The sequence below is a fragment of the Bubalus kerabau genome, chromosome 1, assembly GCF_029407905.1.
Source record: "Bubalus kerabau isolate K-KA32 ecotype Philippines breed swamp buffalo chromosome 1, PCC_UOA_SB_1v2, whole genome shotgun sequence".
NCBI lineage: Eukaryota > Metazoa > Chordata > Mammalia > Artiodactyla > Bovidae > Bubalus > Bubalus kerabau.
Genome location: NC_073624.1, coordinates 33,532,386 through 33,546,127, shown reverse-complemented (window position 1 = coordinate 33,546,127; position 13,742 = coordinate 33,532,386). Strand labels below are relative to the sequence as shown.

The 13,742-nt window shown below is 40.2% G+C and overlaps 1 protein-coding gene across 8 annotated transcripts in view; it reads left to right on the top strand.

Annotated features, from left to right (window-relative positions):
- ABCC9 (ATP binding cassette subfamily C member 9) overlaps positions 1-13,742 on the top strand; it is a 161,269-nt gene that overhangs the window by 88,793 nt on the left and 58,734 nt on the right. For all 8 annotated transcript variants that reach the window (XR_008711663.1, XR_008711639.1, XR_008711662.1 and 5 more), the window contains 4 exons: positions 4,538-4,634; positions 8,950-9,179; positions 10,130-10,278; positions 10,488-10,557. Coding sequence is in view for 4 of the 8 variants with exons in the window: in XM_055571680.1 (XP_055427655.1) it covers positions 4,538-4,634; positions 8,950-9,179; positions 10,130-10,278; positions 10,488-10,557 (546 nt within the window). In the remaining 4 variants the exon portion in view is untranslated. The remainder of the gene's footprint in view (positions 1-4,537; positions 4,635-8,949; positions 9,180-10,129; positions 10,279-10,487; positions 10,558-13,742) is intronic.

The following is a 13,742-nucleotide window of genomic DNA, read 5'->3' as shown; positions in this document are numbered from 1 at the left end:
TAATGTGAAATTATCTCTCAAAAATGCTATTCAAGAGACACTTTTGCTTTTACTTTTTTTGTAAAGCAGGAACTTGGAAGCAACAGAGCTTTCTAGAAGAGCAAGTCTCCTAAATCACACATTGTATGAGGCCAAACAAAAACAAAACAGGACCATTATCTAGAGACTGATCATCAAAGAATTATTGGTTTATCCCTGTAACAAACATTTTATATATATATATATATATATATATATATATATATAGTAGCATGTACAGGAAGCCCTTAATTTACTGTCGATTCCAGAAGTCAGTGGGTCAGTTATTTGGAACTCAGAATGCATTTCCCCACAGAAGCAGAGATACGGGTAGTTTCCCAGACTGTCCTGCGGAAGCTGATTTAACCCACACTGTAACTGAACTGATGCTACTAGTCCAGTTCCAAAGCCAAGACGGAGGAGTGTTGGAAGCAGAGAATTGGAGAAAACAAAACGCTTTTCCGTTTCTTAGCACAGGATGAGTCTGGAGCAACCCTTAAAATTTTGCAGTTTGTATTTGACATCTTCCCTTCTCTCCTTTCCCATTTACTTCAAAATAACCTGCCTTCCTTTTGTTTCTATTGAAGTCTCTTTCTTGAATCCCCTGAGTGAGATCCTCAGTCAGAAATTCATCTTCATTTGATAATTCATAATAGTGTATGACCAATATTGCCTTAACCAATCCAGAACTACCTTCCAGTTTTAAAAGAAGATGTGTGTTAACATTGATGAATCGTTAGAAAAATTCAGACAGTTCAGTTCAGTTCAGCTGTTCAATTGTGTCTAACTCTTTTAGACCCCATGCACTGCAGCATACCAGGCCTCCCTGTCCATCACCAACTCCCAGAGTCCGCCCGAACTCATGTCCACTGAGTCACTGATGCCATCCAACCAACTCATCCTCTGTCATCCCCTCCTCCTCCCGCCTTAAATCTTCCCCAGCATCAGGATCTTTTCAAATGAGTCAGTTCTTCGCATCAGGTGGCCAAAGAATTGGAGTTTCAGCTTCAGCATCAGTCCCTCCAATGGATATTCAGGACTGATTTCCTTTAAGATTGACTGGTTGGATCTCCTTGCAGTCCAGGGGGCTCTCAAGAGTCTTCTCCAACACCACAGTTCAAAAGAATCAATTTTTTGGCACTCAGCTTTCTTTACAGTCCAACTCTCACAGACATACATAACTACTGGAAAAATCATAGCTTTGACTAAATGGACCTTTGTTGGCAAAGGAAGGTCTCTGCTTTTGAATATGCTGCCTAGTTGGTCATAACTTTTCTTCTAAGGAGCAAATGTCTTTGAGTTTCATGGCTGCAGTCATCATCTGCAGGGATTTTGGAGCCCAAAAAATAAAGTCTGTCACTGTTTCCATCGCTTCCCCATCTATTTGCCATGAAGTGATGGGACCAGATGCCATGATCTTAGTTTTCTGAATGTTGAGTTTTAAGCCAGCTTTTTCACCCTTCTCTTTCACTTTCATCAAGAGGCTCTTTAGCTCCTTTTCAATTTCTGCCGTACGGATGGTGTCATCTGCATTTCTGAGGTTATAGATATCTCGCCCAGCAATCTTGATTCCAGCTTGTGCTTCATCCAGCCCAGCGTTTCTCATGATGTACTCTGCATATAAGCTAAATAAGCAGGGTGACAATATACAGCCTTGATGTATTCCTTTTCCTATTTGGAACCAGTCTGTTGTTCCATGTCCAGTTCTAACTGTTGCTTCCTGACCTGCATACAAATTTCTCAGGAGACAGGTCAGGTGGTTGGTCTGGTATTCCCATCTCTTTCAGAATTTCACAGTTTGTTGTGATCTACACAGTCAAAGGCTTTGACATAGTCAATAAACCAAAAGTAGATGTTTTTCTGGAACTTTCTTGATTTTTCCATGATCCAGCAGATGTTGGCAATTTGACCTCTGGTTCCTCTGCCTTTTCTAAATCCAGCTTGAACATCTGGAACTTCACAGTTCATGTCCTGTTGAAGTCTGGCTTGGAGAATTTTGAGCATTACTTTACTAGCATGTGAGATGAGGGCAATTGTGCGGTAGTTTGAGCATTCTTTGGCCTTGCCTTTGAGACAGGAATGAAAACTGACCTTTTCCAGTCCTGTGGCCACTGCTGAGTTTTCCAAATTTGCTGGCATATTGAGTGCAGCACTTTCACAACATCATCTTTTAGGATTTGAAATAGCTCAACTGGAATTCCATCACCTCCACTAGCTTTGTTCATAGTGATGCTTTCTAAGGCCCACTTGACTTCACATTCCAGGATGTCTGGCTCTGGTTGAGTGATCACACCATCATGATTATCTGGGTCGTGAAGATCTTTTTTGTATACTTCTTCTGTGTATTCTTGCCAGTTCTTCTTAATATCTGCTTCTGTTGCTGCTGCTGCTGCTGCTGCTAAGTTGCTTCAGTCATGTCCAACTCTGTGTGACCCCATAGACGGCAGCGCACCAGGCTCCCTCGTCCCTGGAATTCTCCAGGCAAGAACACTGGAGTGGGTTGCCATTTCTTTCTCCAGTGCATGAAAGTGGAAAGCGAAAGTGAAGTCGCCCAGTCGTGTCCGACCCCTTGCAACCCCATGGACTGCAGCCTACCAGGCTCCTCGGTCCATGGGATTTTCCAGGCAAGAGTACTGGAATGGGGTACCATTGCCTTTTCCGGCTGCTTCTGTTAGGTCCATACAATTTCTGTCCTTTATTGTGCCCATCTTTGCATGAAATATTTTCTTGGTACCTCTAATTTTCTTGAAGAGATCTCTAGTCTTTCCTATTCTATTGTCTTCCTCTATTTCTTTGCACTGATCACTGAGGAAGGCTTTCTTATCTCACCTTGCTATTCTTTGGAACTTTGCATTCAGATGGGTATATATTTCCTTTTCTCCTTTGCCTTTAGCTTCTCTTCTTTTCTAAGCTATTTATAAGTCCTCCTCAGACAACCATTTTGCCTTTTTGCATTTTTTTTTCTTGAGGATGATCTTGATCCCTGTCTCCTGTACAATGTCACGAACCTCCATCCATAGTTCATCAGGCACTCTGTCTATCAGATCTAGTCCCTTGAATCTGTTTCTCACTTCCACTGTATAATCATAAGGGATTTGATTTAGGTCATACCTGAATGATCTAGTGGTTTTCCCTACTTTCTTCAATTTAAGTCTGAATTTGAAAATAAGGAGTTCATGATCTGAGCCACAGTCAGGTCCCGGTCTTGTTTTTGCTGACTATGTAGAGCTTCTCCATCTTTGGCTGCAAAGAATATAATCAATCTGATTTCAATATTGACCATCTGGTGATAACCATGTGTAGAGTCTTCTCTTGTGTTGTTGGAAGAGGATGTTTGCTATGACCAGTACGTTCTCTTGGCAAAACTCTGTTAGCCTTTGCCCTGCTTCATCTGTACTCCAAGGCCAAATTTGCCTATTACTCCAGGTGTTTCTTGACTTCCTGCTTTTGCATTCCAGTCCCTTATAATGAAAAGGACATCTTTTTTGGCTGTTAGTTCTATAAGGTCTTGTAGGTCTTCATAGAAGCATTCAACTTCAGCTTCTTCAGCATTACTGGTCGGGGTATAGACTTAGATTACCGTGATATTGAATGGTTTGCCTTGGAAATGAATAGATCATTCTGTCATTTTGAGATTGCATCCAAGTACTGCATTTCAGAATCTTTTGTTGACTATGATAGCTATCCATTTATTTTAAGGGATTCCTGCCCACAGTAGTAGATATAATGGTCATCTGAGTTAAATTCACCCATTCCAGTCCCATTTACTTCACTGATTCCTAAAATGTTGACGTTCACTCTTGCTACTTCCAACTGTTTGACCACTTCCAATTTGCCTTGATTCATGGACCTAACATTCCAGATTCCTATGTACTATTGCTCTTTAAAGTATCAGACTTTACTTCCATCACCAGTCACATCCACAACTGGGTATTGTTGTTTCTTTGGCTCCATCTCTTCATTCTTTCTGGAGTTATTTCTCCACTGATCTCCAGTAGCATATTGGGCACCTACCTACCTGGGGAGTTCATCTTTCATTGTCCTATCTTTTTGCCTTTTCATACTATTCATGGAGTTCTCTAGGCAAGAATACTGACGTGGTTTGCCATTCCCTTCTCCAGTGGACCATGTTTTGTCCACAGAAAAATTATAAGAGTATATGAAGATGATATAAAAACAAAACAAGGAGCAATGATGGGACCAGGCTTAAGGCTAGAAGAGGTGTCCGCCTACCCCTGGGGTCAGCTCTATCACATCGTTACTACTTTTCCTGGCTTCTTACTGCCCTAATGCCTCTGAGCTCTGATACGTTTCCCACGAGCCTCAAGTGGTACTTCACACCTTCTCCTATGATAGGAGTTGTCCGTATGTCTGCAGTTGTCCATCCATCTTGAGCAGAGATCTCCAGACCCAGAAAGGTAACTAACGGTTGGTATTTGCTACATGTGGGTCACTGACTGTAAGTAGAACTTGCCTGTGGCTGTGAGCTCCTTGCATGACAGCACCATGTTTCCTGTAGGATATGGAAGCTGACCAAACAACTTTAGAAAGGAAAACACTCCGAAGAGCCATGTATTCAAGAGAGGCCAAAGCCCAACTGGAGGATGAAGACGAAGGTAGATCTTTTAAAAAAAAAAACATTCAAATGGGTAATAGGATATGGAAGTCTTCTTTGGCAATTGATGTGTGTCTATGTCAGTGCAGAATGACTAGCCACTTTGCAGAGAGGTGAAGGCAAAATCAAATACATGAAACTGAAAATGGACGGAATAGGAGTGAAATCAATATGTGTATATAGATGTATGTAAATAGGTGTATGTTGTCAAACGAGGCATCTTGAGGGGTTCCCCACAGTGTGTACGAGTGTTTTTGTGCTGTGTGTGTGAGAGCTGACAGGACAATGGGTCTAGACCCTTGTTCAGATAAACTGCAAAGGTCTAGTAAAATAAAATGTCAGTCCTTGGGAAATAAACAATACATGGGGAATACAGCGAAAATACTGCTTTGAAAGATTTATACTTGAGTCTGTAAGTTTTTACAGGGGTCTCATGATAATATAGCAATGAAGAATAAGAGAGTTAGAAAGCTACTTGTTGTGTTTCAATTTTCTGGATCTAATAAAATACAGTGGGTGAAAAAAAGGTTTACTGGAAATTTGAGGAATAAAATGAAATAGTTACATTGCTTTGACATTTGTTGCCAAGATGTTTGTAAGATAAACCATAAAAGTCCATAGAGTAAGTGTACTGTACTTCAGTCTTCCTACATGGATTTTGCCTAGGACCACATTTCCATGGGCCAATTAAGAGAAGATTATCATTTCTAGCAGAAGGACACCAAAATGTGCTATCTTTACATTTCGGATGATAATTATTCAGGGTTTCAGTGAATACTCATTGAGTAAAGGAATGAGTGAATGAATTTTGCACTCCCATTTCTTAGATTTTAAAATGTTTTAAAAGAATATTTGGGGACTTCCCTGCTGGTCCAGTAGTTAGTGTTTTCACTGCTGTGGCCGCATGTTCGATCTCTGGTCAGGGAACTAAGATCCTGTAAGCCACACGGGGCAGCCAAAAAAAAAGAGACTGTTTGGTACTGTAAACAGATAGCCTTTAGAACTGCAGTTACTCTCTCCAGTATGTCAGTTTAGGTAAATGCAGCATTTGCAGGGCTGACTCTGTCCTGGACTTGCTGTGTTTATTCAATTGTTCATGTGTAAAATAAGATAATGATACTTTTGTTTCAGAGTAAAAGAGGAAATGTATAAGAAAGATCCCAGTACAGTACGTATCACCTGCTAGGTTGCTGGTGCTATTCTATGTCTGTTGAATCCACCAGGAAGGAAAGAAAAGTAGTTGCCCATGTTGTTTCTGCTACTAACCATTGGCTAGATCATCATGTGGACAGACTAGGTTCTGAGGAAGTGAAGAAATGCTGCCTTTAGCTGGGTAGCCATAGGAAAGGTAAAATTTCAATTAATATGGAAACAAAATGGATATTGAGGAGAAAGGTAGCAATCTGCAAGTGTCTACCTCTTTGATCATGCAAATTTCTAACTTTCACTCACAGACCCACCCTCACCAAAGTGTAGATTATCTGACACCTGTTTTTTTTTTTTTGTCCTTGAATATCTGAAAATGTCTTTATTTGGTACAGAATTCTAGGTAAAAACTGTTTTCCCTCAGACATTTGAAGGCCCTACTGCATTCCAGTGTTGATTGATCCCTCGTATCTGATAATAGTGATTGCATGACTCTTTGTTGATGACATATCTTTTCTCTCTGGAAGTGTTTACAATCTTCCTTTTGTCCTTTATGCTCTGAAATCGCAAAAGGATGTGCAGCTGTGGATCTTTTTCATTTCCCCTTTTTCAGTTCTGGTCTTCCCTGGTGGCTCAGATGGTAAAGAATCCGCCAGCAATGCGGGAGACCTGGGTTTGATCCCTGCATTGTGAAGATCTCCTGGAGAAGGACATGGCAACCCACTCCAGTATTCTTGCCTGGAGAAACCCCATGAACAGAGGAGCCTGGCAGGCTACCGTCCATGGGATCCCAAAGAGTCGGACATGACTGAGCATCTAAGCACAGCATTTCTCAGTTCTAATGCTGAGGTCTGTTCCTCTTTTGTATCTGGCTCAAATGTGAAGATCCTTGATGATAGATCAGTCTTCCCATCATATCCATACTTAGATCTCTGTTGTCTGATAATTTATAAACCAAATTATCTGTCTTTCCTACTCATAGCCTGCTCATTCTACAGTAGTGGAGTACATACAAGATGACTACAGTGAAAACTGTCTTTGGAAAAGAAAGGATGGGAAATACACCACAGTCACTAAACCATTTGTTGTTTAGTTGCTAAGTTGTGTCCAGCGCTTTGCAACCCCATGGACTGTAGCCCACCAGACTCCTCTGTCCATGGGATTCTCCAGGCAAGAATACTGGAGTGGGCTGCCGTTTCCTTCTCCAAGGGATCTTCTGATCCAGGGATTAAACCCATGTGTCCTGCTTTGCAGACAGATTCTTTACCACTGAGCCACCAGGGACACCCTCACTAAACCATACAAATGATCAAATTTTACTGCTCAGGAAATACCATAGTTCCCTGTCCTTGTAATGGAATATGTTCTTAAAATAGCTGTCTAGAAGTTTCCAGGTGGTTTAAACAGCTGAGAGGAGCTCCCTACCCATTGTCCTCTGACCCCTAGCTTTGCCTTCAGGAAGGTTCCATTTTCCTCATGCACCTCCATGACCACAGTTAAAACGAGCCATAGAGATTATGGATTATGCTCTCTTGAGCTATGCACAAATTTCAAAACCTATTTCCTCCTGGTGCAGTCTTACACATTCAGAAATATAAAGGCCAAAAAATTATAAATGTTTGCAAGTCTGGCATGTGGTTTTATTGACACACATTTCCTTCAATAACTTAATAAACTTCTAGTCTGTAATTCTAGTTAGTTTATTGTAATAAATTAACAAGTTTTCTCATCCAAACATATACTTTATATTTTCATTTACTCATTCATTTATTCATTTTCACATATTTTTACATTTCTTTTGTATTGGGGTGACACTGGTTTATAACATTATGTAAGTTTCATGTGTACAATGGCACCCCGTCCAGTACTCTTGCCTGGAAAATCCCATGGGCGGAGGAGCCTGGTGGGCTGCAGTCCATGGGGTCGCTAAGAGTCGGACACGACTGAGTGACTTCACTTTCACTTTTCACTTTCATGCATTGGAGAAGGAAATGGCAACCCACTCCAGTGTTCTTGCCTGGAGAATCCCAGGGACGGCGGAGCTGGTGGGCTGCCATCTATGGGGTTGCACAGAGTCGGACACGACCGAAGCAATTTAGCAGCAGCAGCAGCAGCAGAACCAACAATATGCTCATCACCAAAAATGTATTTCCGGTCTGCCACTATACAGTTCAGTTAAGTTCAGTTCAGTCGCTCAGTTGTGTCCGACTCTTTGCGACCCCATGAATCACAGCAAGCCAGGCCTCCCTGTCCATCACCAACTCCTGGAGTTCACTCAGACTCACGTCCATCGAGTCAGTGATGCCATCCAGCCATCTCATCCTCTGTTGTCCCCTTCTCCTCCTGCCCCCAATCCCTCCCAGCATCAGAGCATCCTCTATACAGTAGATCCCCTTAATCCATTTCATCTTCCCCTCCACCTCTTTCCTTTTGGTAACCGCTACTCTGTTCTCTGTATATCCATGTGTGTTTTTATGTGGTTTGGACTGTTCACTTACTTTGTTTTTTTTTTCCTTTGGTTGTGTTTTAAATTACACATATGAGTGAAATGGGACAGTATTTTGTGTTTGTTTGTCTGACTTGTTTCACTTAGCATAATGCCCTTATCAAGATCCATCCCTATTGTCACATATGGCAAGATTTTGGTCTTTTTATGGCTGAGTATTATTTCACTGTATATATATACCACAGCCTCTTTATCCATTCATCTGTTAATGGGCACTCACCTATTTTTTTTAATGTTTATTTATTTATGTGACTGTGTCATCTTAGTTGTGTCACATGGGATCTTTGCTGAAGCATGCAGGGTGTTTAGATACAGCACACGTGGGCTGCTCTGTAGTCATGGCACATGTGCTCTGGTGCATGTGGGCTGAGTCGTGGTGGTGCATGGGCTTAATTGCCCCATGGCATGTGTGATCTTAGTTCCCTGACCAGGGACTGAACCTGCATCCCCTGCATTGAAAGGCGGATCCTTAACCACTGGACCACCAGGGAGGTCCCTCACCTGTTTTTTTTTTTAAATGATGCTTTTCTCTGCTAAAAAACATTTAAATTTCTAAGACTTGTATTTCTAAAATTTGATGAAGGTTTGTTGGTAGGTGGGAATAATACAAATTCTGTATCTACCTGTTACCTGTCAGAAGATTAAACAAGTGCTTCTTATGCAGAGGAAGAGGAGGAGGAAGATGAGGATGATAACATGTCCACGGTAATGAGGCTGAGGACTAAAATGCCATGGAAGACCTGCTGGCGGTACCTCACTTCTGGAGGATTCTTCTTGCTCTTCCTGATGATTTTCTCTAAGCTTCTGAAACATTCCGTCATTGTAGCAATAGACTACTGGCTGGCCACATGGACCTCAGAGTATAGTATAAACAGTACTGGAAAAGCTGACCAGGTACAGTGGGTTTTGTTTTTACATTATCTAAGAGATGTTGAGATTTTACTCTTATCTAGTTAGATACAAATAGCCCAGATGTCACAGGAATTCTGTGAGGTTTTTTGTTTTTTTTTAGTTTATTTTATTGGAGTATAGTTGATTTACAATATTGTCTTAGTTTCTGCAGTACAGCAAAGTGATTCAGGTATATATATCATGCATTCTTTTTCATATTCTTTTCCATTGTGGCTTATTATAGGATATTGAATATAGTTTCTTGTGCGATAGAGTAGACCTTGTTGTTTATCCATTCTATGTATAACACATTACAGCTGCTAATCCCGAACTCCCAATCCATCCCTACACTACCTGGCTCCCCCCTTGGCAAGCACAGGTCTGTGCTCTGTGACTTGTCACAGTACTTGTAATGATTCAATAGGTTAATTAGGGCAAGACCTGAAATATCATAAGAAATATTTAATGGTAATGCTTGGGTTTGGATTCAAGGGAGTTATATACATGATGTGTGTGTGTGTGTGTGTGTGTGTGTGTGTGTAATATACACACAGGACTTTTGTTCTTGTTCTGATGGTATCTGATTTTAACTGCTATACCAATGAATTAGCTGGTCATTCTGAGATTAGGGATAAAAAGAATGAACTTTATGATATAAAAAGTCAAGACTATTTCAAACCAGAAAACTAACTCTAATGTTTCTTCTACCCTTTGGCAAACCCTGAAAGAGAATGAAGAGAGCAACTAGGGACTCAGCCATGGGATTATGGTGGGGATACTGCCCTGAGTATCTCCAGGAGTATCCCCAGGAGAACTGCCCTCCTTCCACTGTGTAAATTAATATGAGATAATAGAAATTGACAATATTGCCAGACTTTGACATTTGGTGTCCTAGCAAGAAAAAACTCAGTTGATAATGTCATCTGTGCTTTTTTGTATCGGTTGCTTTTTAGACCTACTATGTGGCTGGATTTAGCATACTTTGTGGAGCAGGTATTTTCCTCTGCCTTGTTACATCTCTCACTGTGGAATGGATGGGTCTCACAGCTGCTAAAAATCTTCACCATAATCTCCTTAATAAGATAATTCTTGGACCAATAAGGTAAAAAAAAAAGTAGTTATTTATTTTACAATATCATAAAACTATGCATTTTTACGTTAAAGTGAAGTGTGAAATTTTAAATAATTTATTCAGTCTTTCAGCAGATGAATAGGGATCTTCTCATTTTTATGACACCAAGATGTCTATTAGCAGTGTTTAGGTTCCAGATCATTTAGAATTATCATACATCCAATCTGTTTATTGCCTAGATTCTTTGACACCACACCACTGGGACTGATTCTCAATCGCTTTTCAGCTGATACAAATATCATTGATCAGGTGAGTGACTGAATTACTTCCAAGTTCAAAAATACATTTCTCAGTATAAGTTAAACAACGTTTTAAGATAAATCATGGATGGGATGGGGAGGGAGGATGGAGAGGGGGGTTCAGAATGAGGAACACATGTACCCCCGTGGTGGATTCATGTCAATATATGGCAAAACCAATACAATATTGTAAAGTAAAAAAAATAAATAAATAAAAAGGAATTTAAAAAAATAAGATAAATCATGATTCCTGTTAACAGTAGAGGATTTCTAAAACCTAAATAAAAGCTAAATGCAAACCTAAATAAAATAAACCTAAATACAAATTCATATCAATATTACATATATACATAAAATTCTAGACTATGCAATCTATGAAATATGCACAGATTTCTAGAATGAAATCTTAAAGGAAATAGATCAATTCAAAATAATTTATCCACCTGGAAGAGGATACTTAGAGAATCAGCATGAAATAAAGAGAAATAGAAAATAATGAATATTAAACTTTTTTTATTGTAAAAATAAGTGATTTTAATATGTTGTATCTCCATTCATAGTAACGATCTTAAAGTTTAGAATTAATGCAGAGCGTCTCCCAGAAGTAAAGAATGGAATACCAAGTTGTCTTAGATGTCCTTTCCTTTTATTAGGTTGAAGTGATATTAGATGATGTTGTATTTTAGGAGGAGCAATATTGCATTGGAACCTGGAATGTTAGGCCCATGAAACAAGGCAAATTGGAAGTGGTCAAACAGGAGATGGCAAGAGTGAGTGTCAACATTCTAGGAATAGTGACTAAAATGGACTGGAATGGGTGAATTTAACTCAGATGACCATTATATCTACTACTGTGGGCAGGAATCCCTTAGAAGAAATGGAGTAGCCATCATGGTCAACAAAAGAGTCTGAAATGCAGTATTTGGATGCAATCTCAAAAACAACAGAATGATTTCTTTTCATTTCCAAGGCAAACCATTCAATATCATGGTAATCCAATCTATGCCCCAACCAGTAACACTGAAGAAGCTGAACCTAAATGGTTCTATGAAGACCTACAAGACCTTTTAGAACTAACACCCAAAAAGGTGCCCTTTTCATTATGGGGGACTGGAATGCAAAAGTAGGAAGTCAAGAAACACCTGGAATAAGAGGCAAATTTGGCCTTGGAGTACAGAATGAAGCAGGGCAAAGGCTAATAGAGTTTTGCCAAGAGAACGCACTGGTCATAGAAAACACCCTCTTCCAACTACACAAGAGAAGACTCTACACATGGACGTCACCAGATGGTCAACACTGAAATCAGATTGATTATATTCTTTGCAGCCAAAGATGGAGAAGCTTTATACAGTCAGCAAAAATAAGACCAGGAGCTGACTGTGGCTCAGACCATGAACTCCTTATTGCCAAATTCAGACTGAAATTGAAGAAAGTAAGGAAAACCACTAGACCATTCAGGTATGACCTAAATCAAATCCCTTATGATTATACAGGGGAAGTGAGAAACAGATTCAAGGGACTAGATCTGATAGATAGAGTGCCTGATGAACTATGGATGGAGGTTCGAGACATTGTACAGAAGGCAGGGATCAAGACCATCCCCAAGAAAAAGAAATGCATAAAAGCAAAATGGCTGTCTGAGGAGGCCTTACAAATAGCTGTGAATGAAGAGAAGCAAAAAGCAAAGGAGAAAAGGAAAGATATAAGCATCTGAATGCAGAGTTCCAAAGAATAGCAAGGAGAGATAAGAAAGCCTTCCTCCAGGATCAATGCAAAGAAATAAAGGAAAACAAAAGAATGGGAAAAACTAGAGATCTCTTCAAGAAAATAGATATACCAAGGGAACATTTCATGCAAAGATGGGCTCAATAAAGGACAGAAATGATATGGACCTAACAGAAGCAGAAGATATTAAGAAGAGGTGGAAAGAATACACAGAAGAACTGTACAAAAAAGATCTTCACGACCCAGATAATCATGATGGTGTGATCACTCAACCAGAGCCAGACATCCTGGAATGTGAAGTCAAGGGGGCCTTAGAAAGCATCACTACGAACAAAGCTAGTGGACGTGATGGAATTCCCGTTGAGCTATTTCAAATCCTGAAAGATGATGCTGTGAAAGTGCTGCACTCAATATGCCAGCAAATTTGGAAAACTCAGCAGTGGCCACAGGACTGGAAAAGGTCAGTGTTCATTCCAATCTCAAAGAAAGGCAATGCCAAAGAATGCTCAAACTATCGCACAATTACACTCATCTCACACGCTAGTCAAGTAATGCTCAAAATTCGCCAAGCCAGGCTTCAGCAATACATGAACCATGAACTTCCAGATGTTCAAGCTGGTTTTCGAAAAGGCAGAGGAACCAGAGATCAAATTGTCAACACCCGCTGGATCATCGAAAAAGCAAGAGAGTTCCAGAAAAACATCTATTTCTGCTTTATTGACTATGCCAAAGCCTTTGACTGTGTGGATCACCACAAACTGTGGAAAATTCTTCAAGAGATGGGAATACCAGACCGCCTGACCTACCTCTTGAGAAACCTATATGCAGGTCAGGAAGCAACAGTTAGAACAGGACATGGAACATCAAACTTGTTCAAATAGGAAAAGGAGTACATCAAGGCTGTATGTTGTCACCCTGCTTATTTAATTTATATGCAGAGTACATCATGAGAAATGCTGGTGTGGAAGAAGCACAAGCTGGAATAAAGATTGCTGGGAGAAATATCAATCACCTCAGATATGCAGATGACACCACCCTTATGGCAGAAAGTGAAGAGGAACTAAAAAGCCTCTTGATGAAAGTGAAAGAGAACAGTGAAAAAGTTGGCTTAAAACTCAACATTCAGAAAATGAAGATCATGGCATCTGGTCCCATCACTTCATGGCAAATAGATGGGGAAAGAGTGGAAACAGTATTAGACTTTATTTTTTGGGGCTCCAAAATCACTGCAGATGGTGACTGCAGCCATGAAATTAAAAGACGCTTACTCCTTGGAAGGAAAGTTATGACTAACCTAGATAGCATATTAAAAAGCAGAGACATTACTTTGCCAACAAAGGTCTGTCTAATCAAGGCTACGGTTTTTCCAGTGGTCATGTATGGATGTGAGAGTTGGACTGTGAAGAAAGCTGAGGCCGAAGAATTGATGCTTTTGAACTATGGTGTTGGAGAAGACTCTTGAGACTCCCT